Source organism: Gymnogyps californianus, chromosome 10 (assembly GCF_018139145.2).
Source record: "Gymnogyps californianus isolate 813 chromosome 10, ASM1813914v2, whole genome shotgun sequence".
NCBI classification, from domain to species: Eukaryota; Metazoa; Chordata; class Aves; order Accipitriformes; family Cathartidae; genus Gymnogyps; species Gymnogyps californianus.
Window position 1 is genome coordinate 11,682,309 of NC_059480.1, and position 23,394 is coordinate 11,705,702.

Below are 23,394 nucleotides of genomic sequence, written 5' to 3' on the forward strand. Positions count from 1 at the left end.
TTTTTACCCATCTGTTCAAAGATGTAGCCAGAATTATTTCCTTTAACAATTGAATGCGATTGTCACTGGCAGTCATGCAATTATATGTGAATGCTTGGAAGAATGTGGTATTTAGAAAATGTCTTTGGGTTCACATATGCTTGTTTGAAGCAGATTGTTACATATTCTTCAGGACAGTTCCCTAAAGGAATATTAAATCAACCTTCTTTGTACTTTGAATCTTGTTACTATTTTGGTATCAAAAGCCCTTAGGCAAACCACTGAAAAAAAAACATTATTCTCACTGGAATGCCACGTATTTTCCTGTAATTTCTAACTATCTCATCTAATTTCCAAAGACTAGAAAAATAAAAACACAGCTATTTATTTTCACTCTATAGAAGTTGCATACAACTTTCTGAGATCTCTAGGTTTTAAGGCTAGAAGAAGCTTGTCTGATCATCTAAATATGACTCCCTGCTTAACTCAGGTCATAGCATTTCAATTAATTCCTTCTCCGATTCCCATAACAGCAACTGCACTAGAGTGAGTTTTAAGTTCTATTTTTAACTTCTAGGTAGGAGAATAATTTGAGAAGCATGTTTACAGCTCCCTTCATCTAAGGTCTGGAGAAAAACACTACAGCTGTTTATATCAAAAGGTAATTTTGTTCAGTTTAACCTTGCTGGGTTTTCTAAAGCTAGGTAAAACATAATGACATCAGAGCATTTTAAGTTGAAGGATTCAGGGTTGAGCTAATTACAGTAACATTACGGAAACAATTTTAAAGCCTAATAAATCATAATATGATGTGAGTAGTCATTTAGATTGCGGAGGAGGCATTTTCAAGTTTTGTGCACACACGTTTGATAGTCTGAGAAATGCCTGCATGATTTCATTGGCAGTATGCATGGTAAAATACACTACAGCTCATTCCACCCTGGTAGCTTCACCTACTTATGCCTAGGAGCACAAAGTACGTACACTCCTGTTTCTCTCACATCAAGAAAGTTAAGAACAAAAAATAAGGAATAAAGTCAAAATAAAAGTGACAGGTGTCATCATTGTGTCCAGGTGCTTTCAGCAAGATCACATCATGCCATTCAGATTACCACTACTGAAACATTAATTGATTGACTGTAGATTTTCTAGACTACACAAACTGATTTGCTTCCTTTGCAAGCCCCATTTCTGAACAATACCTTCCTTCTACGCGCAGCAGACTGAGGTCAGCAAGCTGGTCCACAGTGGACTGCCAAAATAAAGAAGACTGAAGCTAATAGGCCACCAACTCAGAACATTATCCTACTGCATATTATGTTAATGGAAGGCATAAGACTGAACTACAAATCGTAACTGACTCTTGGTATGCACCCACTGCTATTGCACATACAAACACTTGCCTATTGCAATTGGCTCAAATGTATTTCTCTGTATTCTACACAGTGAATATATGTATTCCAACATATATTCACCTATGGTTGAAACAATAAATAGATTATCATTTTACAGCAGAAATACAGTAATAGTTCCCTACATTAAAGTTCCAATTCACACAAGCGTAAGTCTTTGAGTCCACCTAAAGGTTTCTTGGATGAGAGAGTATGACTGCCAAGGGCTTTGGGCACTCACAATGAAGCATCAGTCCCCAAGTTTTCAACTTATTTTTAGCCTGGTTTCCCAAGGAAATGAGACGGCAGTGGGATGTCTGTCAGTTTCCATCTGTTCTCTTTTTCTCTCTCAACACTTTCCCACACCAAAAGCTTTTGGGGTCAGTAGCCAACTTCAAGATTTTGCAAAGCCGTGGAGTTCTCAAAGACACTAAGTGCCTACAGCTTCCCTGCACAGTATATAGCCCTGGCACTAAGGGCATTGGGCACTAAGTCAAAATGGGTAGGAAAACAAAAAAGCACCCCGGAATAAGGTGATGTCATTTCTCCACCCCATTCTCAGTGTACAATACAGTCATTCATTCATTATTTGGAAAATGGGAAACTGGGATATATACAAATGGAAGAAAAACAGATAGTATCAGTCCGTCAGGAGCAAAGCAGTGGTATTGGGTGTGCCTGCACCACATCTTCAGTTCATGTCGTATAGTAACATAATGAAGCTATAATACTTCCAGACCTTATTTCAGCTTCCAGAAACAATACAGCTGCTATCAGAGCAGTCTATAAGACTTAGTGGTCGAGGATAGAAGCTACATAAGTATGTCTGCTAGTTCATCCACAGATAATGGAAAGTTATAGAATTAACCTAAAGTGTAAAAGATCCAAGAGGAATTTTCTGTTTGACCACATCTCTCACATCACAGGAGAAAATGTTATCCAGCAAGCTAAACAGGAGTCGTCAATATGCTCAACCTTTTCTTTTGTGGCCACTGAACTTTGCAGACATAAGAACAATGTAAAGAAAGGAAGCTAGGAAAAAAAGAGAACCAAATCTTGATTACAGTATTCACCAGAAAAAAGACAAAGGGAGACTTGAATTCTAGTCCTTTCTCCTAGAATTTTTTATATCCAAATTTTATCCAAAGATTATTTCATGTCCATTAACACTCACACTGTCCATGTATCATATGGTATAGCTAACATTCAAGACTATGAAGACCACCACAGGGGTCTATATTAATCACCACTATGTTTAAGTGCCTTTTTGGATCTAAGCATGAAGTAGTAAATTCAGCTTAACTATACAAACCAATTTCCCTCTCTTATGGCACTGTATATCACAATCTCAAATAGTGGTTATTCATCTAGCAAATCTAAGAGAGCTCAATCCTTCCACTCATTCATGGAAGTCATGTTCAACTCATTTTAGAGACCTAACAAATGAAAAAGCGTAACAAGACGTTCTCATGATACACTTGACTGTGAAAATTTACCTTTACATGTTGAAATAGTAGAGACATGCTTTTAATTTACAAATAGACAATCATTTATCACTTTTTCCATGACCCTAATGGTCAGGGTCATTAAGGCCTATCAATACCCTCAGGGCCCTGACACTAATACTGTTCTACAGAATTTGAAAAAATGGGTCAGGAATCCTTTCCTAGTTTGGCTTAGGATGATTATCATACATAAGCAGAAGAGAAGAAGTGAGAAACAGGTAGTCCATGACATTCGCAATCTTTGATGCAGTACTTCAGTGCTATCAGTACCATAGGATACTTGTACAGAGCATCTGAGATCATTCTCTAATGAGACTGCTAGGCAACATAGCATCTGGGGATACAAAAATACAGCTGCAATAACAAAACTGCCATTTTGCCCACAAATAGCACTATTTATAAGTGGTACAACTCTCCCAAATTCTATATAGATCAGCATGCTTACTGTGCTTTGTCACAGAAGCCTTGGTCAGATACTGCTTTTGAAAGTATATATAGATTTTAGTGAGAATCAGTTCAAGAACTGTTTCAAATACTTTATTTTTCAAAAATTCACATGAAACAGCAATTTTAAAAGATTTTTGTTGCTGTTGATAAGTGACTGTAAAATTTCTCATTGCATTTATTTTTCTTCTCCAAATTGATATCATAGTCATTCAGCTCAAAAATAGACATGCTTTCTTCCTTCACTACCAACACTGAGAACTCATCCTGGGCTCTGAAAATCAAACATACACTTTCTTCTCAGACATAATCACCATTACAGTGATAAAGATAAATGTGCTGCTGGTCAAGTTATATTCTCAGTAACATTACCACAATTCTATCAGAGGCAGACTGACAATGACAGTGTTACACAAGTGTAACAGAAAGCAAAATTTGGGTGTCAGAAAATTATTACCAAAACTTTGGGAAGAAATAGCACACGGCTTGACTTTCAAGCTGGAACTCAATTTTGCAGGACTGACAGTTAAAATATATTTATGAACTGAGCAAACCAGTTGGATTCACTTAGCATAGAAAAATCCCCAAACACATGTTCCATTACATTTCCTCTATAACAAATGGCAATTTCTGAATTTCACTGTTACTAAACAATTACCCAACTTAATAGCTTGACTGAACCAAAACCCATGATAGGACTATGAAATAGTCAGCTAGCAAGAGGACATTTACGCTTATGAAACCACTTGCATACAGCATGTTAAGGAGATGTGACAGTAGCTTAGAGTGTGACCTGTCATGGCTTCAAGGACTCTGCTTACTGTCCAGAATAATGGTGAAAGCCCAGCAAAGGGTGACAAGACTAATCTTCTAATAGATTTCCTGTATCACAATTTCCCTGTTATGTGCTTATTTATCAGCATCTCAACAATGCTGCCAAGCTGGCAGTGAACTATTGTGGGCACAAATGTAGACCACCAGAATCTCTGACACCACACTTCACAAAAGCAGTTAAGTGTGGTGGAATACAAATGACATAGCTGGGACTGCGATAAGGGGAGCTGTGGTAGATTGGATGGCAAGGTTGGCTAGGATTTATCTATAGTGACTGGTTCAACTTAAAGACTTATGAGTGGCTACCCTACTTTTAAACACACTGTACAGTATGTTACACTACTAGCTGAAGATCTCAAAGCATTTTACAAGTGTTATTAAAATGTGCCTCACATTTGCCTTTAAATTATGCATTAGTATCCTTATTTTACAGATCAGGTTAAGCAGTCTGTCCAAGATCTCACAGTGCAAACAACCATGTGATCAACTGAATGTAAATATGTTGACTGTGAATAGGTCACAAAAGTCATATTTGAAGAAAGAGAAATCTTAAAAATAGATAAACAAACAAAAGGTATTTCACCAAGCATTACAAATTTGAGCAGATGAACCTCCAAAGATAGATGAGAAAAATAATTTCCCACTGTTACTTGCTAGAAGTAGCAGTGAATAAAAATTAATTTTGAATAATTTACTGATTAAAGACGACTCTAAAGAGTAAAAATTGTTTAGATGCTAGCTTAAAACATAATAAAATGTATAAAAAAGTAAATAGTCTAATGTTTACATCTACTTATACACAAGACGATGTACACGTAACTTGATCATGAAGGGCAGGGCAGGATATTGATTTTTATTGTATTTATAAAGATACTCTTTCTTACATAGCCTAACAGCATTCTTCAGAATGGTTTGGAATTCAGGTGAATGCTTAATTTTTTGCCTTATAAGGCCATCTTTTTAAAAAGTCATTGAAATTAACACTTCATTGAACTTTTTACGCTGTTCGCACTTCTGCTGCTGCTATTGTTTATCAAAAGGCCATTTTCTGCAAGGTTAGCTCTTATGCCCAGAACCCCAGGGAAATGTTCATAATTGAGCACAATACTCAATACTGCCTACAACAGGGCCCTTCCAGGCAAACTGCACGCATAAAAATGAAAACCCCATTAACTGGAGCAGTTGTCATCAAATTCCCCCACCAGCAAGTTACTGCACAAAAGTAACTAAGTAGTCACACACACACACGTTACTGCATGTCGGCTGGGCAGCAGAACTGTGTGAACACACCAACTGTGGCACATGCAAGGGAATGTGATTTAACCCTCTTTCACTCTGGAATAAATTAAGTCAAATGACTGCACATGGGCCATGGGCTCACACAGATGCTCAGCTGACACATGGTAACTTGTTAAAGCTAGAGTAACTTGATTACGTGCCTTTCAGTGAATTCAATTCACACATCTCCTATTATGAAATAAAATTGTCCTATTTCATTTTTCCTTAAGTCAAAACAATTTCAACATGCAGCAAACTACTTTCTTTCGATGGAAATATTTGTGTGTTTTAAAGACATATAATACACAAAACACACCATCCAAAAGACAAAGTTACAACTTACCTCCTAATCTGAAATTCTATAGCCAGATAAAAAGAGCTAGAAAATCAGACTTGTTTCAAAATATCTCTCTAGATTATTTATTTTTAATATAGTATTTTGTACACGAAGTTTCATTTTGCCCGTTCAATATACCTGCAGTCATATTAGTGGTGACCACTTGTTAACGTATGATAAGATGTTGCAAGGAGATTAATTAAATAACCCATAAAGCATCAAGAGAGCAAATAACTGCTCAGGGCAGAGATATTAAAGAAAATACTTTGTTGCATTAGAAAGGCAGGACAGCATTTTGGATAGGAAAATATCATCCTTTCTGTACATATATACGTATGGTTCACACACTTTTTAAAATGCAACAGATCTCTTGTGCTTGAGAAGCCAAGCATTAATTATCCTTTTTAAGTAAAACTTCAAAAAGTTTTGTGGAATTCAATCAAGCTGCCTTATAGGTGCTGGCATTTGAATAGCATCAGTATTCTTCATCTCACCATAAAGATGCTATAGCATCCATTTTCAAGTGAGTTTGTACAGCTACCAATTTTATTTAAGGAAATACTCTTGAAATACTTTATAGTTTAAACCAGTTAGTTAAATTGTATTGATCTAAAAGGCTGGGCATCTTGCAGAAAACCAGATTACACACCTGGTCTACATCAGTTTTTCTTGGCTGTGATGAAAATAAGCATTATAATTTAAAGATTGTGCTGGAGGATTTATTTTCTAGTCAGAAAAAAATATTCATTCATATTAAATGTTAAACCTTCTGCCTTATTATCTGTAAGGTCTTATCTGAGAAATAGCATTTTTGCTTATAAATTCTTCCTCTTATTTTATAAGCAGACAGTAAACTAAAAAACTAATGTAGCAATATCTCATGAAAGCTGCTTTTTAAGCTGCACAATGAAAGTGCTAAATAAAGCACAAAGTCAAAAAGCAAGTAATTTCAAGCTATTTACAAGCATTTTTTAACAACTATAGATATACAAACTTTTCTATCATATTACCTATGGGAAAGTGGAGGCGAAATACTAACGCCTAACTGTCTGTTTTACTATTTTTCTGAAACAGCTCCCATCATTGCAGCTTCAGCAGTGGGCACACCAAGGCAGAAAAGCAATTTTTCCAACTTTTTATCCTGGAAGATGATGAGAAGCAGGTTTTGTCAAAAGAGTTAATATCCTAATAACCATGATAAAGATCTGAAAACATAATTGCATTTTTTTATGTTGTTGGGAGAAAGGAAGGAAATGGGTTGCATGCAGAGTCAGCACTGCCAACTCCATGCTCTACATTATGCCCAAAACCTCAAAATAAACAGTTCTTAAAACTGAAGCCATAATCATACAACATGTAATTTTATTACCCAATTTCCAAATTCATCCAACAAAAAAAAAAGCTATGGTGGTTTTGATTATTAGCAGAATTGGACTGTTAAATATAATTTGCTAACTGTATACCAGTATAGGTATACCTATACTAGTTTACCAAGTAGACTGGAAACTGTGCGAAATTACAACTGACTAAGTCACACATCCACAGGTGTATCTTTGGAGTCATGAAGTACAGAACTGTTGCCTTAGTGAACAGGTATATTAATTTAGCACCAGAGTAAATTAACTGACTCACAAACAAACAGATGGTATACATACTTCTAAAATGTGAGTATTAAAAAAAATAAAGATTTTAATGCTTTTATTATGTGTTGGTTTTGGTTTTTTCACTATTTCGATAGCAGACTGTGTTTTCAGAATAAATGTTCCAGTTTTCAATCAGAGTGTGTTTGCACGTTTGGATAAAAAAGATGCATGCAACAAATCATAGAAGATTTTTGAGAGCTGCCATACAAGCTGAATACGTCCTTCAAAGTCCTTCAGCAAGGCCTTTTTTATTTTCTGAAGGAAAATGTTAATGCATTATTTTCTCAAGAGCAATATTTAATCAATTTAGTAAATCTTACACATTTGCAATAAACTTGTACAGAAAAAGGTATACATGTTCCTGTACATGTTCCCAAATCCAGTCTATTATTCCCTGAAAGACAGAAGTGCACAATGTTGGGTGGATTAGAGTCCACCCAAAACACATTACAAGCAGCACTTTCAACTCACCACAGAGATCCTTAGCTGTAACCTATTAACATTCAGAAGAACTTCAGTCTGAAAGACTCATGCACAAACTGACGGTGCATCAGGGTACTCTTATCTCATTTTTTCAGACTTGTAAAATGTATTTCATCTGATTTCCATTTTTCAAGATATATTGCAATGAAGAATAGGTGCGTGACTGTAACAAGGTAAAGTTTTGCAGTTACTCATTTTCAAATACTCTAGTACCATTATTGCTAGCATGAAGATATGAAGATCCTGAATTAAAACAAATGCTGATGAGACATTTTATAAATATGATAAATAGTTTATACAAGAATCACTCATTAACTTCAAAGAACATTGGGACAAACAGTATGAAGCTATAACTCTATTGAAGTAAATGGCAGATTTTCCATGAATTAATGTTTTAAATGTTGATCCCTTAATTGCCATCTCTTATTTAAAAATATGATTAATTCCCTCCTCCTTCACTTCCCAGCTATCTCTCTGGCAAATCTCAATATCCACCCATAGCACTCCACAGAACAGATATTTTTCTGTATAGATATTAAAAACCATCTGCTATTCAGAAATGCCCTCAATAAAATACTTTTTTTTTTTTTTTTTTTTTTAAGTCCTGAATTTGGGCACAAAACTTTTGACATTCTCTTGGCATCAAATGAAGCATTTTTGTTGCAAACAGTGAGCAGAGATCAACAGTTCACCTGGCTTGTACCATCAAGATGGTTGCTAGATCAACCATCTAGTGATTACCTTTGCCTGGTAGTAACTTGGCATTAAAAGCCAAGAGCACGTTGGGATATGCTGTGTGCTTCATCCTATACATAACCCACCTAACCTACTGAGCAAATCAGTACTTTCAGGGGCTTTTTCACTTCAAAACCTGAACCATAGTGGTCTTTTTTCCCATTGGCTAGTAAGTATACTTTCTAATAAAACATAATAAATTATTTTAGAAGACTGGCACATGTGTAGTATCAAATCTTACAGACAAACTCATTAAAAATACTCTAAGCAAAGTAGTCATGGTAAGAATGTGTTACAGAAAGTACAAGCCAGTCTTCAAGTTAGTACTGTTTCACATCTACTGGGGCTTATTTTAATGGGGTAAATGCTGTAATTTAACAACATAATCATGCTGCATAATCACAGCATTATAACTCTTTTCCCACACTGCAAAAGATTGTTTGCAGATGCAGCAGCGATTTTATAAATCACATTATAGAAAACAGACTGCTCTTTTTTGTTTAGTTGTGTTACACTTTTCTCCTTCCCTCGAACCCTTCATTCTCATACAGTGCAGGTACTGTCTCCAGGGTAAACAGCACTATGATCAAGGTGTCTATTTTTACATCTCAGAGACAGCATTCTTTCCAGCCTCTAGACATTGTGCCCTGAATCACATGATCAGGAAATCAGTACAGTACTGCCGACTTTTGAGTCTTTTCAATCTTGTCTAAACAACTTTAAACTTGTGTCACCATGAGGTAACACAAAACAAATAATATTTCCCTACATGTTTTATCTTTGACACAACCATCTTATTCAGAAAGATTTGCAAGAGGTAATTAAATTACCTTGCTGAGTAACAAAACTTGGAGGCAACACAGTGAGAAGTGACTCATATAAGACGTAGATCAAGAGACACACACACAGAAAAAAAACCCAAACCACTCAGATCTTCCCCATTTCTCTTTTACAGTTCTAATCAGAAATTTTTTAAAAGGTCAAAAAAATTGCATTGTACAGAATTCACCAATTAAGAGAATAATCCTTTAAAAACTCATTTGAATAAACAGAAAAAGAGTGGAGGAAGAAGGGGGAAATTATGTAAAGTAAATATATCGACTGGCATGGTCCACAGCCTTACTGTGTGACTCTATGCTTACAGCATCCTACGGTATCTTGTGGCCTTGTGATTGTTCTATCTTAAATATCATCAATAAAAGCACATGCCATGTTATGGCTTTTTTATATAAAAATCATCCATTTTAATTCACTGGACCTTAGAATAAGTTTGACATGTACATCAAGAAACATATGGAAAGTTGTCTATAAGAAAAACTTTATTCATCTGATCTTATTGAAAACTAAGCTATTGAAAACTAAAAACTTAAGTTACGTGTGTCAGATTCACAGACCATTTCCATACATCTGGATCAAATCTGAAGTAAAGATTTTATTATTTTTATATAGAACTTGGCTGAATTATGGATTTCAGTTGAGTTCAGATAAAATTCAGCATTTTTCACACCAAATGACTGAGTTCCTTTTTAAGTTTTACACCCAAGACTTACACTTTATTGGACAAGAACTGATGATGGAAAGTAAGCAGAGTATTTCCATACAATTGAGAAGAAAATCGAGAGGCTACTCTGTTTTCTCTTTCTTACAATAAATGTTGATAGGTCACAAACACTTTTAAACTAACAAATTGATGTTTCAGTTTGCCTATTCCTTTAGTATTTCACCCTTTTTCTGCTCAAGTGTTTTAATAAAAGGAAATTATTCTGGGAAAAGCTATAACTAAATTAAGACCACATAAAATAATTTACTCCAGAAAAAGGTTGAGTTCTCTCATTACTTGATTATACCATAGTATAGAGTTGCAATGCCTCAGGACTAGAAGATATGCAGAGGGAATGTTTCATACTCATTTTCTATCAAAAGGACTACAGGTAATCCATCCATTTGCTAAAATAAATAGGATTTATAAAAATTCAAATGCACTGTATCTGCACTCATCTTTACTAAGCACTCAGATGCTCCTATTCATGAATGTATCACTGTATTATTGGAGTCTCCCTGCTGCTCCATGCATATGCATTTATGATTCATGTTCTTTACATAAATCAAATTACACTACAACAACTGGAAAATTCTACAAAGAATTTCACTATCAGGAAATTAAGAAGAAAGACCAAAGAAAGTATCAAAAACCAGATGGAAGTAAAATAAGACGTCTCAGAAAACTTGTACTGCATGAAATAAGCGAGATCATTAGTACAATTTTTATGAACTAAACCTTGTTTTATATTCATCGAGGAAAAGGTATATTTTCACCTCATGTTACCTAGCACACAGTAAACAATTCAAAGTAAAAATCCCAGTGACAGAAAGACAAGTAGGACTATATTCATTTCAGTTATCTAAATTAATAGCCTATGCTGTATGGCCTGTACAGTCAAGTGGAGCCTTCACAGAGCAACTTAGGCCCTCTATTTGGGAGCTTATAAGACCAAGCTATTCCTTTAGGTACTTTCATGAGTGCATAAAAGTTACAAATTATCCCGTCTTCAACAAGTTTTTACTTACTTTTATTGTATGTTAACTACCACAAAGCAAAGGCAAAAATTTATTCCTGAGGAAGGCACATGAGGAGAGTTTTAACTCTGATAAATTAAACGCAAAACTAGATTAAAAGAAAAAAAGCTAAAACTAAGTATCTTGGAAGGAAGTAAATAATAAAATATAAGGAACTGGAAAATTATTTGAAGAAAATAAGTATCACTAAAAGAAACCATTTGGGTTTTTTTCTGCATTAGCTACACACTTAGAATTTGGCCCAATGTTTCTGCATCAGAATGCTTTTAATTTTACATTTATTAGCATGATAAGTTGCTGAATAACAATTTGTGGCAGCTTATACCTCATTACAAGATATACAGCATTTCAAGCAGATTACAATAAATGCTGTTATTACAATGACTTTGGTTTCATGTCATTGGTATAATAAACCATCTGCCCAGAAAGCTCAATTTAATTAAGTCTATTGTGTCTATGCATAAATACTGCATTAAATCATTATTATTTCCCATACACTTAAAAATAACGCATCAGCCTATTTTCATTACACCCCTTCCACAAAGATGCTTAACATTTAATTGCCCAATGAAACATATAGTATATTTCTAAGGTTTCATATTCACAGAGACAAAACTAGAAGAGAAAAAGTAGTGCAAGTAAACACTGTTAGAAGACCAGATTTCCTATAATATTTTAATATATTTTTTCAAGTTTACTGTGTACTGGCTTAAGCTTCTTTACAAAGTATCCCATGATACAATATCTGACAAAGAAACACCTCAAACATTCAGAGTTATTTACTGTAGCATTTACCAGAAGCTTTACAGTTGATTAAAATAGAACATATAAAATACCTTGCATCATCTAAAGGTATTGGGCAAAAATCACCATCTAGATTTTAAACTGAATGGTGCCACCTGTGTAAGAATTTAGTGTACCTCTTGTCTGCTTTGAATGAACCAATGTCTAAAACACAGTCCCAATATCACATCTGGATCTTTCAGCAGCCCTTAAATTAAGGGAATTACTTCTTTGTTTCTCTAAATGTTGGGTAAACCACCGGCTGTCATGTAGAGGCGATAAACAGAAAGTCAGCATGTTACTCACCAATAAAGTAGTTGTTTCCTAATGCAAGCATTTCTTCAGAAAGAACAAGTCCACCCAGTGCCTGGAGAAGAGTGACACTTCTGCCATCAATAAGTGAACACTGTTTAAATCCAGTGGTTGTGACCTTCCATAGCAGGATAAGAGAAGCAGTAGCATCTTGCCTTATTCTAAGAAAAGAAATAATAAGAAAATTTACACTGAGGGAAATTGGTGTTATTAGGAAGTAGATCACTGCAGAACAAAAGCTTATCAACAAAGAAGGAAAACTTAAATGTAGCAAGTATGGAATCAGGAAAAGGCCTGAAGGTTTTTAGCATGTCCACAAAAACAATAAATGCTTCAATAGTAAGATTTGCATAATAGTATCAGTAATAGCAGATTTAATCACGGAGTCTCAATTTGTAATACTTGAAGGACACCACCTTAGTGCCCAAGAAGAGTTTTACATAAACATTACATAATAGTAAAGCATCCTTATTCAGTCTTTGTATTTTTGCCTTTTTGAATAGTACCTCCATTCTACATCTACAATGCCATCATTTTCTGCAGCTGAAGTATATCCAGCCCTCCTGTTTACTGAAGAACATTCAATGTTCGTTCAATACAGGGAGACGGATCCTGGTAGAAATCCTCATTTGTTTGACATACCAGATTGAAGGTTCAGAACAGTTTATTCTTGTAAATCAAATGAGTCATGTAATGCTCCCAAGGTCACTTAGTCCACAGTGCCTTCCTGAATATTGACAGATTGGATAAAGTAGTATCTACAACGGCATATATACTGTCGGCTCCACTAGGGAGCACTGTATCTATGTCAGTGTTTCTTTCCTCTCAGTATACTTTTTTCCCTACTCACCTCCATAAAGAAAAAATAAAAATCTCTCATGTTTCTGGAAAGTTCCCAAATATTTGCATTAATTTCCTCTGAAGGAATCCCAAATGAGTTTGAACAATCCTCCAAAAATTCAAACACAACTGCATCCAACTGCTGAAAACCGGTAATTCTCTCCTGCTGAAAACAGGCCTCCAAATACCCAGAGATGAAGTTCTGTTCCACAATTTCCCATACTGAAATTGTTTCAATCCTGCTAAAAACACAAGGCAGTTTCTCCCTTGTCACTTCTTGTTTGAGTTCAAAACAAGAAATGCAAAGTTTCGTAATCATGTTTGACACAAGCTGAAAAAATGTTGCAACTACACATCATAAGAAGCAAATTTTTGACAGTATTTTGGGTCCTCTTTAAGAACAACCCCCATCGCTACCCCTAAAGCTGACCTTCTCACTTTTAGAACAGGACAGCAACTAGTTTCACAGTTTAAGGCACACCAAACAAAATAAAATTATGAAACTGAAATTATTTTCTTTTCATAGATAGCCATTGAACCAGAGATGTTACTTGGGCCTTTAACACAGGAAATACAATGAAATAAAGATAGATATTGACCTGCATTAATCTACCCAGATATAAAACACTACTAAAGATATATAGTGTAAAAAATGACCAAAAATGACTGTGTACTCTGCAACCTCCTTTAAAATGGAGTCCCTCCATCAAGAGTCTTCAATACAGCTGTGGAATCCGCAAACACCAGCTTATTCCTGACTTCAAGAAAAGACACTTGTTTGCTTACAGATTCCAGCCAGCCAGAGCATCCACACTCACAGATCTCTCCCTGACTTAGGCTTAACGCTCATGAATGAGCACGATTCAAAGTCCCGTGGGAAGAGTAGGACAGCTCCCACGTTTAACAGTTACTGCTCCAAACTGTCTGCAGCTTGTCTGCTTGCATCAGTTTGTTTTTTCCTGCAAGCATGGCCTTCTTTAACTGAAAGCTGGGATTCTGAAAGATAAGATGACAGTACGAGAAAAGTAGGCTATTTTGGGAAAATCTAAGTCTAAAATTGCAGTAAAGCTGTGAGCCAGAGAACTACGTTGGCAAATTTTTATTTGAAATAAAATTTCCAATAAGAAAATGCCTCATCCCAGCTGACAGAATCAGATCTTTCTAGGAAGTCAGGTTCTGTTAATTAAAAGTTATAAAACAAGTATTTGATTGAAAAAGCATGAGTTTGAAAAGTGAATAACACAGAAAAAATTCAAATTTTTGAGAAATGGGGTTTGTAGAACATACACAAAGATTTCACAGCTGATGATGACACCCAAAGCAATAATCCAGAAATCAAATACAAATGCACAAAATACATGCATTTATATAGTCAACGATAACACTTTCTACCAGCAAGTGCATTTTGAGATTAAAGGGGAAAAAAGGTGTTCACTGCATGAAGGAGAAAGGAAATGTCATATCTTCTCCAAACCGACATCTTCAACACATCTGCCCTAATTTCTAATGCATTCTGATAGCCCAGAGACAGTTTACATGCTTACTTCTTCTAAAACATTAAATATGTGGGGAAAATTATACCAAGCAAAGAGCTGTCGTGGCACCGCTAGATGCCTGAAGTCTGTCTGAAGTTCTTTCATACACTTTTAGCCATTTGACAAATTTGCCTATCTGAAAAACTGTTGTCTAAAATATCCAGGCAAATTAAAATAAAACCATTTTTGTATTTCATCACATATGACAAATATTCTTACTTTATTGATGTATTCTGTGGAACTTCAAATGAGATAAGCCGGCCTCCAGCAGAGGTATTGGAACTGGCATTTCCACAAGCCACATCTGGGGTTATCTGAAAATAAAAATAGTTTTATTTAACACTGAACCAGAAAATCTGACCAAAGAAAACATGAAAGAATTTTTTAAAAATAACACTAATAGTCCAGCAGTCATCTTTTAAAAATCATCAGGATGGACCAAAACATTCACCAAAACATTTACGAACATTTATGCTATCAACAAACTTTTTGAAAATTCACATAACCACCCTTTTAGGTTTTTGTTTTAATAAAAACTTCGTGCACATAAGTGTGAACTTCTAAAGGCATCTTCCTTTAAAAGTGATCATGCTTAGAAAAAGATGAATAGGCTTCTGGTCTTTTAAAATAATAAATAAAGCACTAACATTTGCCACATCCAAGAAATATTGCATCATTAATTTAGGTGATCTTGGAGCATTTATAATAGCAAATACGGATATTGTCTTTCTACTATATTGAAATACGGGTTTTTCCAAACACATATTACTTTAAAAAAGTACTCTCCCACTTGCTCATTACTATTCTTTCCAAGTAAAAGTTGCTTGGACAAACAGTGCTTTCAGATGAAAAAAAATTATAAGCACAGTTGAGAGTGAAAGGATGTATTTGCCAAATCTGTGATGCCTAGTAGGCATAGAAATCAGTTACTGTATTAACTAGATCAAGACACCATGCAGGATGCCACACAACACAGAGGAATCACAGACAGACTCCTTAATTATTCATCTCTTGTAAAGTAGTAATTTCACAAAGGCAGTTTGAAAACCATTAGCACTTCCAATGATACTTTTATTTCAAATAAGTAATATTTTATGTGGCATAATTGAGTCTTTCTATTGCCTAAATTAACATCATCAGTAGTTTTAATTAAGTAGTTTTCAGGTATCTTCATCAGCTTGCCTATGAAATACCACACTGTAAAAAAAAAAAAAAATCAGTCAGTTTCATCTTCAAAGTGCTAGGCAGATTTTGCAACGTTATTTTTTCAGTCATCTAGAATACGTGTGCAACCTTTTTACATCAACCTTACTGGCAAAGTGAAAATGCATCCTGACACACTTCCGTGAATTAATCATCCACCAAAGAGAAAGCCAGAATCTAATTTGTGAATTTAAGTAAAATTCAAATTCATATTTTAAACATTACTGTGAAACACCTGTGAAAACATGAACAAGAGAAGTCCAGAATATGATGCAAGTAATAATTTTTAGGAGACTCAGAGCTGATTTTGACTCAGGCAAGACAAATACTCAGTATTCAGATTTCCCAAAAATGTTTAGATTTCTCGAGTCATTGTTGAATTCTCTGGCACATATAATATGAATACATGTAGTTTATGAAAATAAAGTGAGATCCAATTTTATTGTATTTGTTCAAACAAATTTTGAAAAAAGATAATATATCCATTACATTTTTTCAATCTTGGAGGCCAAAGGAGCTAACATTCAAAGCATGATGAATCCAAAATTAGTTTGGCTAACAGTCTTCCTTTTATATTTGCCAACATTTAAACTTTCTTTTTCTTTGAGAATCTATATGCCCACTGGAACAAAGGAAAAAAAGAGAAATCAACATCTCTATTCTCACACAGTCTCATACTACATCTAAAAATACACTCATTTTTAAAGTATTTAGATAGTTTTACAATTTCATGCATCTGGAACACAAGGGGAAAAAATATAATTTAAGCATTTCGTTTACCTCACTATTCAATATTAGAAGTTTGTAAAGTAAAGGGCATTGATCTCTTTGAAACTAGAATAAAAAACTAAAGAAGCAAGAGCTGAACAAAGTGGCTGCATAACAAGAGCTGAGATTTAACCTTGTGAAAATGGAAAAAAAACAAACCAAAAAGACTTTGGTTTGCAAACACATCAGAATTAAGGATTACTCAGCATGAAAAGCACATGTAGGAAATATTTCAATGGTAATCAGAAGAGTGAAAGGCAAAACGCAGGACTTTCACTCTTCTATTAAGAGATCTGTAATGTTTGATGTCTTTCTCTGTCTAGAAACTCCATTTGTAATTGGCCCTAACTTCATGCTCTAAGAATCTGACAAAATAATCATCTAAACCAGTAGGACACCAAAACCAGGATTTTACAACAGCTGAAATTTGATTTTTTTTTTTTTTATATTAAAAAAGCTGGTACTTGGATCAGACAAAAAACACAGGAAGAAGCAGCACCTCTCATAAGGAACAAAAAATGGTTCCAGCAGTGTCCTATTTCAGACAAATGCTATGGAGACAAAAATGACAGCTCTGACACCTGAATTAGGAAACACATTACACAGTTTTTCCACAATTGTGGGAAATTTGTATGAAGATTTTTAAGTATGTCTCTTTCCTGTCTTAACAGAGCTCTCTGCAAAACTGCAAGACTGAAGAATGAGGGCGAAGAAGACCAATACATTACAATTAGAAGGGACACTCAGAAGATGAAAACAATTTGTAAGTCTCACTCTCAAAAAAAAAAAAAAAAAAAAAAAAAACAACCACCAGCTGCTAGAACTAGTAGGAGATATTTAAAACAGAACTCACTGGAAAATAAATGATTTTCAGAAAGTAAAAAAATGAGCATTCCTATCCTAATTCCTCTTTAAAGTTTAAAAAGTAGATGGCTTTAGATGGCTGAAGTAAAAAATACAGACAGACCATCTAAAGTCATTTAAAGACAATCTTAAAAAAACATTACATATAACTGCAATGACATCAAACTCTTCCAAAATTCCCCTGAAGAACTGAATAGTACAGAACCTTTAATCCAGCAAGGAAGCTCCTTGGGGAACAGACTTATAGATACAACAAAAATGATGCAGCTACTTTAAAAATAGTCACCAAAGAAAACAAAATCTTCATGCACGTGCCAGCACCTAAAGTATGTTTAGAAGCTGCTTACAAAGATAAGCTCTTACATCAGCACAGAATATATTGAAGAGCTGCTCTTCAATATATTACTTAGAGTTTAAAATGCTTAAATATCAAATTGCTGATAGGAAATACAGAATTCCTCTTTACACACATGTTCCATAAGTTTGCATCTAAATCATGTTCTTGTTTTTTTAAAAGAGAACGTAATATATAAAAACTACATTTCTGCTTCAAATGTTTTAACAGTGTTAACTTTCCAAGTCTTCACATGGGTAAAAGAAGAACATCATTTGAGAAAGCAAGAGTGAAATCTCCAGAAGAGTACCTATTCCTACAATCTCTACCTGGACCTTAACAAGACATCAGTGACTTGGCTAGAAGATTACCTTACCAGGCCATAGCAGTAGTACAGATGAGATTGCAAAGGAAATCAGGTGTGGTACCTAAGAAGAGAGCAACAGACCATTCTTCCATATTACAACTTTTCTGAAAAAATGAAATAGTGTGAATTGTACAGATACTCTCCTGCCTTACACACCAACCAGAATCGAGATATATACTTAAGTCAACAAGTGCTGAAATACATACATAAATCCCAAGGCAGTATTTTCACGAATGCCTTTATTACTTTGATAAATTAAGTGTACTAGCCTTTAATTCAATGAGGCTAAGAAAAGTAACATACAGACTCTAAGTCTACATTTATGCTAGGATACATATACGCAGACTCTCACTACTGAAAGTAGTTCTCTGAAGATATTTGTTGTATATGAAATTTCATAGTATGTTTCTTGGAAAGCTGACCAGACATTTGTAATTCTACAAGGCCTTATCAACACGTGCAGACTAATCCTGAACAGTGCAAAATAAAGCCATTCTGCTACCATGATACATGTTTGCATTTCTTTTGTATCTCAGCCCTCTGAGTTTAAAGAACTGCAGAAGGCTTTTACTTCTTCCAAAACATGCCACACGTTCCTCAAACTTAAAAGCGGTCTGTAAGTGGAATGACCAAATTCACATTAGCCTTACCAATTCCTCACTACCCTATTAACAAGATATTAATGAATATTTCTGAAAACTAACAGATACTTCCAAATACTGGAAGAGGCTGCCCAGGTATCTTGTGGACTCTCCGTCCTTGGAGGTATTTAAGACTCAACTGAACAGAATTCTGAGCAACCCGCTCTAGCTGACCCTGCTTTGAGCAAGGGCGTTGGACTAGACAACCTCCAGAGGTCCCTTCCAACCTCACCTACACTGTGATTCTGTGAGTAAAAATTAACCCCATGAGCCAGTTGCCTACTAAGTCTTTCCTGTAAATTGCCGTTGTAACTTCAGTGACATGACGGCTTTTACAAAACCCTACTCCAACACACGAGTGCTTCATTTTGAAAATATCCCCAAAAGTTACACAAATAAGTACGTGCGCACGTGTGTGCACACTCACGCACACACACAGACACCTGTGTATTTTTAATTGACGCTTTCCTCTTGCGCTAGCTGTGAAGGTTGTCTTTGGTTAATCTCTTGTCTTTCCATCTCAAAAAGCTGTTCTCCTGTTTTCACCTCCTAATGGGGCAACAAAGAAATCTGCACGGTCTTGCAGCCAAAGCAAAGTGGGGCAAATTAGTCTGGAATTAAACAGAATACACAAATGCACATATCATTTTCACACATCATTCTTGAACTAAATAAAAGAGATGAATACAAACTCATCTGACAGAAAAGATCAGTGCTTAAAAGAAAAAACTCTATGCTTAAAAATTTAACATATTTGAAAAGACATTATGTTAATGGAAAGAGTAAGAAAGTGAGCTCTTTGAGAAAAACAAGGCTATGTTCTGGGGTAGTCTCCCATGAAAACTGACATGGTCGTTAAGAAAGATAACCTTTCATTTCTTCAGCAGGACAGAAACTGTCACGATGAATGCATTATGAGGAATGCTCTTGCAAACGCTAAGTCTTTCAAATCTTCTTCCAAGGGATTACATATTAACTTTCAATTCAATAAAGCAAGTTTCATAACGTGCAGTTTTGCCTTTTCTGAACATATAACTACTTTTCCAACAGGATAAGGCCTGCAGGATTTCTTCTTTTCCAACCCTCTAAGGGTGGCAAGAGGTATCTCTTATTTTCTAAGAAACATAACATGTTTGTCAGCCTTCCTTATGCAAGGGAAAAATAATATGTGAGAGAAATAAAACAGGTTAAATCCTGACTATAAGATCTTGAACAGCTGTCCGCAAAGAATTAAAAAATAAAAGACAAGTAGGAAAATACAAGGCAATATAATAGAACCATAAGAGGGGGATCAATTCCTATCTTCTTGTAGCCAAGATGCCAAGCAATAAACCAGGATTGTTTCTGGCACAGAAATCCCATTCAGACAGAACAAAATTATAAAAGAAAGAAAAGCAGTTCCCTTGCTCTGTAGCATGGAAAAACTACTGCTTCTGAAAATCTAGCGTCACATAGCTTAACCTTCACATGAGTGTATTTGTTTCTACCCTCCAGAGTTTCATATGGAACCATGCATGAAAGAAAACCAGAACAGAAAGAAAATAAAGGCTTACTTCTAACATACCTCACCAGTGGGAGAGAAAAGCAAAAGTGTTTAGGGTAGGAGTAGTGCCTCTCTGAAGAACACCAAGGGAAGACTGACAGACTGCATCCAAAAGCAGTATCAAATGAAGAAGGCTTGCCAGTTATTGCAGCACTGAAATGTGATGTAAGGAAGGCTGCATATCCACCTAGTGAATTCTGTTGCTGGCAGTCTGTGTTTCTTTGCTCATCTGAGCAAAAGCCACTTTGTAGAATCAGCAATCACACTGCCAAGAGGATCCAGTGCATTCTGATGCATGGCAATCCTCTAGATAACACTATTAAAACTTTGTATTTCTCTCACAGGTTAACAATGCCAATATTACACCAAGAGGTAGATGCTTCAGCAGGCACAGTAGGTTATCTTACACAATGACACTTTCTCAGATAGATTACCTGGGTAATCATATTAGCCAGATGCCTTCTTGTCTCAAGCTGGCCACCAAAATCAATGTCAACTTCATAAAATCTCACAATCAGTCTGTACTGGGTTTTATTTTAATTTTCTTCACAGTAGCTTGCATGGTGCTATGTTTTGGATTTGTGAAGAAAACAGTGTTGATAACAGGGATGTTTTATTTATTGCTGAACAGTGCTTACACAGCATCAAGGCCTTTTCTGCTTCTCAGACTGCCCTGCCAGCAATTAGGCTGGGGGTGCACAACAAGTTTGGGGGGACACCAACTGACCAAAGGGACATCCCATACCATACGATGTCATGCTCAGCAATAAAACTAGGGGGTGGGGGGTGGAAGTCGGCCAGGGCTGCTGTTGCTTGGAGACTGGCTGGGCATCGGTCAGTTGGTGGTAAGCAATGGGGGGGGTTTGCATCACTTGTTTTTCTTTGTTTTGTTTGGGTTTTTTTCTTTGTTGTTTTCTTTTTCTCCCTTTTTTTAATTATTAAACTGTCTTTATCTCAACCCATGAGTTTTTGCACTTTTACCCTTCCAATTCTCTCCCCCATTCCACTGGGTGGGGGAGTAAGCAAGCGGCTGCGTGGGGCTTAGCTGCCTACCCCATGGTTAAACCACGACACAGTCATTCAATAAATATTACTTCCTTGAACAAATAATGGTCATTTCTTATTCCAGAGTGTATGGAGCTGTTCTGAATAATAAAGGTAAACACTGTGGAAACAAGCTCATTGAGCAAAAATTCCACAGTCAAATCTTTACATGCAGTGTATAAGCTCAGGTCACTGGAGAGTAAGCTAGGACGTAAACTTCAACCAAAGTCAGCCATAGGTACTTCCACACCAAAACACTGAAAGGCAGTAAACGCATCAGGTGAGGTTTTTTTGCTCAGAGTCTCACAGACTTCAAGACGGGATGATTCCTGAAGCAGTAGTTAAGAATCCAGATACTTTTTCAAGACAGCACTGGATAACCAAAAGTCCTGAGCCCACCCACCAATATAGATTCAGACGAGCAGGGCTTCAGTATCTTGACATAATTGCACTCACTAGAATTTTCCATAGGGTATTTCTGTCCTTAAAGGGGATACAAGAGTTTTGATTTTAGGAAAGCTAGTATTTATGACTACCCATTAAACATCTTTTAGCAATGGAACACACTAAACTAAGGTTTATGTGAACTTCACATAAGTTTTGTTTGAGCATATTGAGCTTCTAGAGATGTTTTGTTTTGTGTTTTGAAAATAAATATAATAAAGGGTATCACTTATCCAGAGATGCTTACACCAAGTTGTCTATCAGAACGGCATTTGTACAGAAAGTTACATACACAAATATTGTAGAGGAGAGATTTAGTGAAGTTACAGATTTATCCTAGAAGAAAGTTAAGGTTATTCTAGCAAAATCTATGTTTCCTTCAGTCTCCTTATTTGTTTGTATGTTATCTTTTTCTAAAAGCCAAAGAAAACTAATAGAGGCTTCCAAAACAAATCTTATATACAGGTATAAGAAGACCTGTCCTAAGTCAAACCAAAAGTATACATATTCCAGTACTTTAACTCCAATCATAACAGGGAATGCCAAGAAAATCGGATAAGAAAAGGGCAAGCATATTTCCTCCAGCCTCCACCCACTTCCATGTCAAAGATTTTCCTAAGCTGTCATTTCTAAGGATAGAATTTCTATGTATTTAGCAACCTCAAATGGATCTCTCCTCCATGATTCTGTTCAGCCTCCTTCTTCCCCCATAGCATACTTTGGCAAAAAATGCACAAACATTTAGCAACACATAAAGCAGTCAAAGATTCAAAGGCCTCTGTTTCAAGCAGAATTATTCCTTAAGCATATTCCATTGTTGCAGAGCAGAAGCACTCTCTTTCAGGATTTTCCACCTGACCCAGCCATACTCTTTTTAACGGCTTATGATTTACTGACTAAGAACACACGTAAAACAAATGCTGTCCCCTTTGCAAGGGGAATTACGAGTTTATTGTAGCCTCTAATCACTAGTTCCAAAAGCTTGAATCTGAGCAGTAGTATTGCAGTATAAATAAAAGATTAGACTAGGACTCACGTGCTTAACATTCTAATTCCTGGCTGCGCACCTGGCAAATCACTTTACTGCTCTGTGGTTCAGTGTCTCCATCTGTAAAACGTGAATAATACTGCTGATTTCCTTTGAAAAAATTTGAGAGCTATTAAGGAAAAGTATTATATAAGAGTACGGTACTGCTATTCTTACAGTTGATTTTGTACGCAGAAACCTTTGTTGGATCTGTTAGCTGAGTAGGATTAACGAGATGGTTTCTTTTTTCTACTATTATTGGCTAATATATATCTTTTCTACACTGTAACACAAAAGATCATTGAACTGGGGAAATGTGGATTGCTAGTTGTATCTCTCTTGCAAGTGGAACAAATTAGTTGCCCAAAGTAGGAAAAAAAAAGTTCTTTCAATAGCTGAGCACAAAGATAAACTCCTATTATACTAAAGAAACCAACAGACAAGAATATTTTTCTCTCAGTGATCTGTGTTTGTAGCCCTTAA

General features: G+C 35.6%; 1 protein-coding gene across 1 annotated transcript in view; it reads right to left on the reverse strand.

Moving 5' to 3' along the window:
- DNER (delta/notch like EGF repeat containing) overlaps nt 1-23,394 on the reverse strand; it is a 135,105-nt gene that overhangs the window by 56,076 nt on the left and 55,635 nt on the right. The window contains exons 3-4 of the mRNA XM_050902366.1: nt 14,896-14,990; nt 12,296-12,462 (exon numbers count right to left, since the gene is read on the reverse strand). Of these exons, the coding sequence (XP_050758323.1) occupies nt 12,296-12,462; nt 14,896-14,990 (262 nt within the window). The remainder of the gene's footprint in view (nt 1-12,295; nt 12,463-14,895; nt 14,991-23,394) is intronic.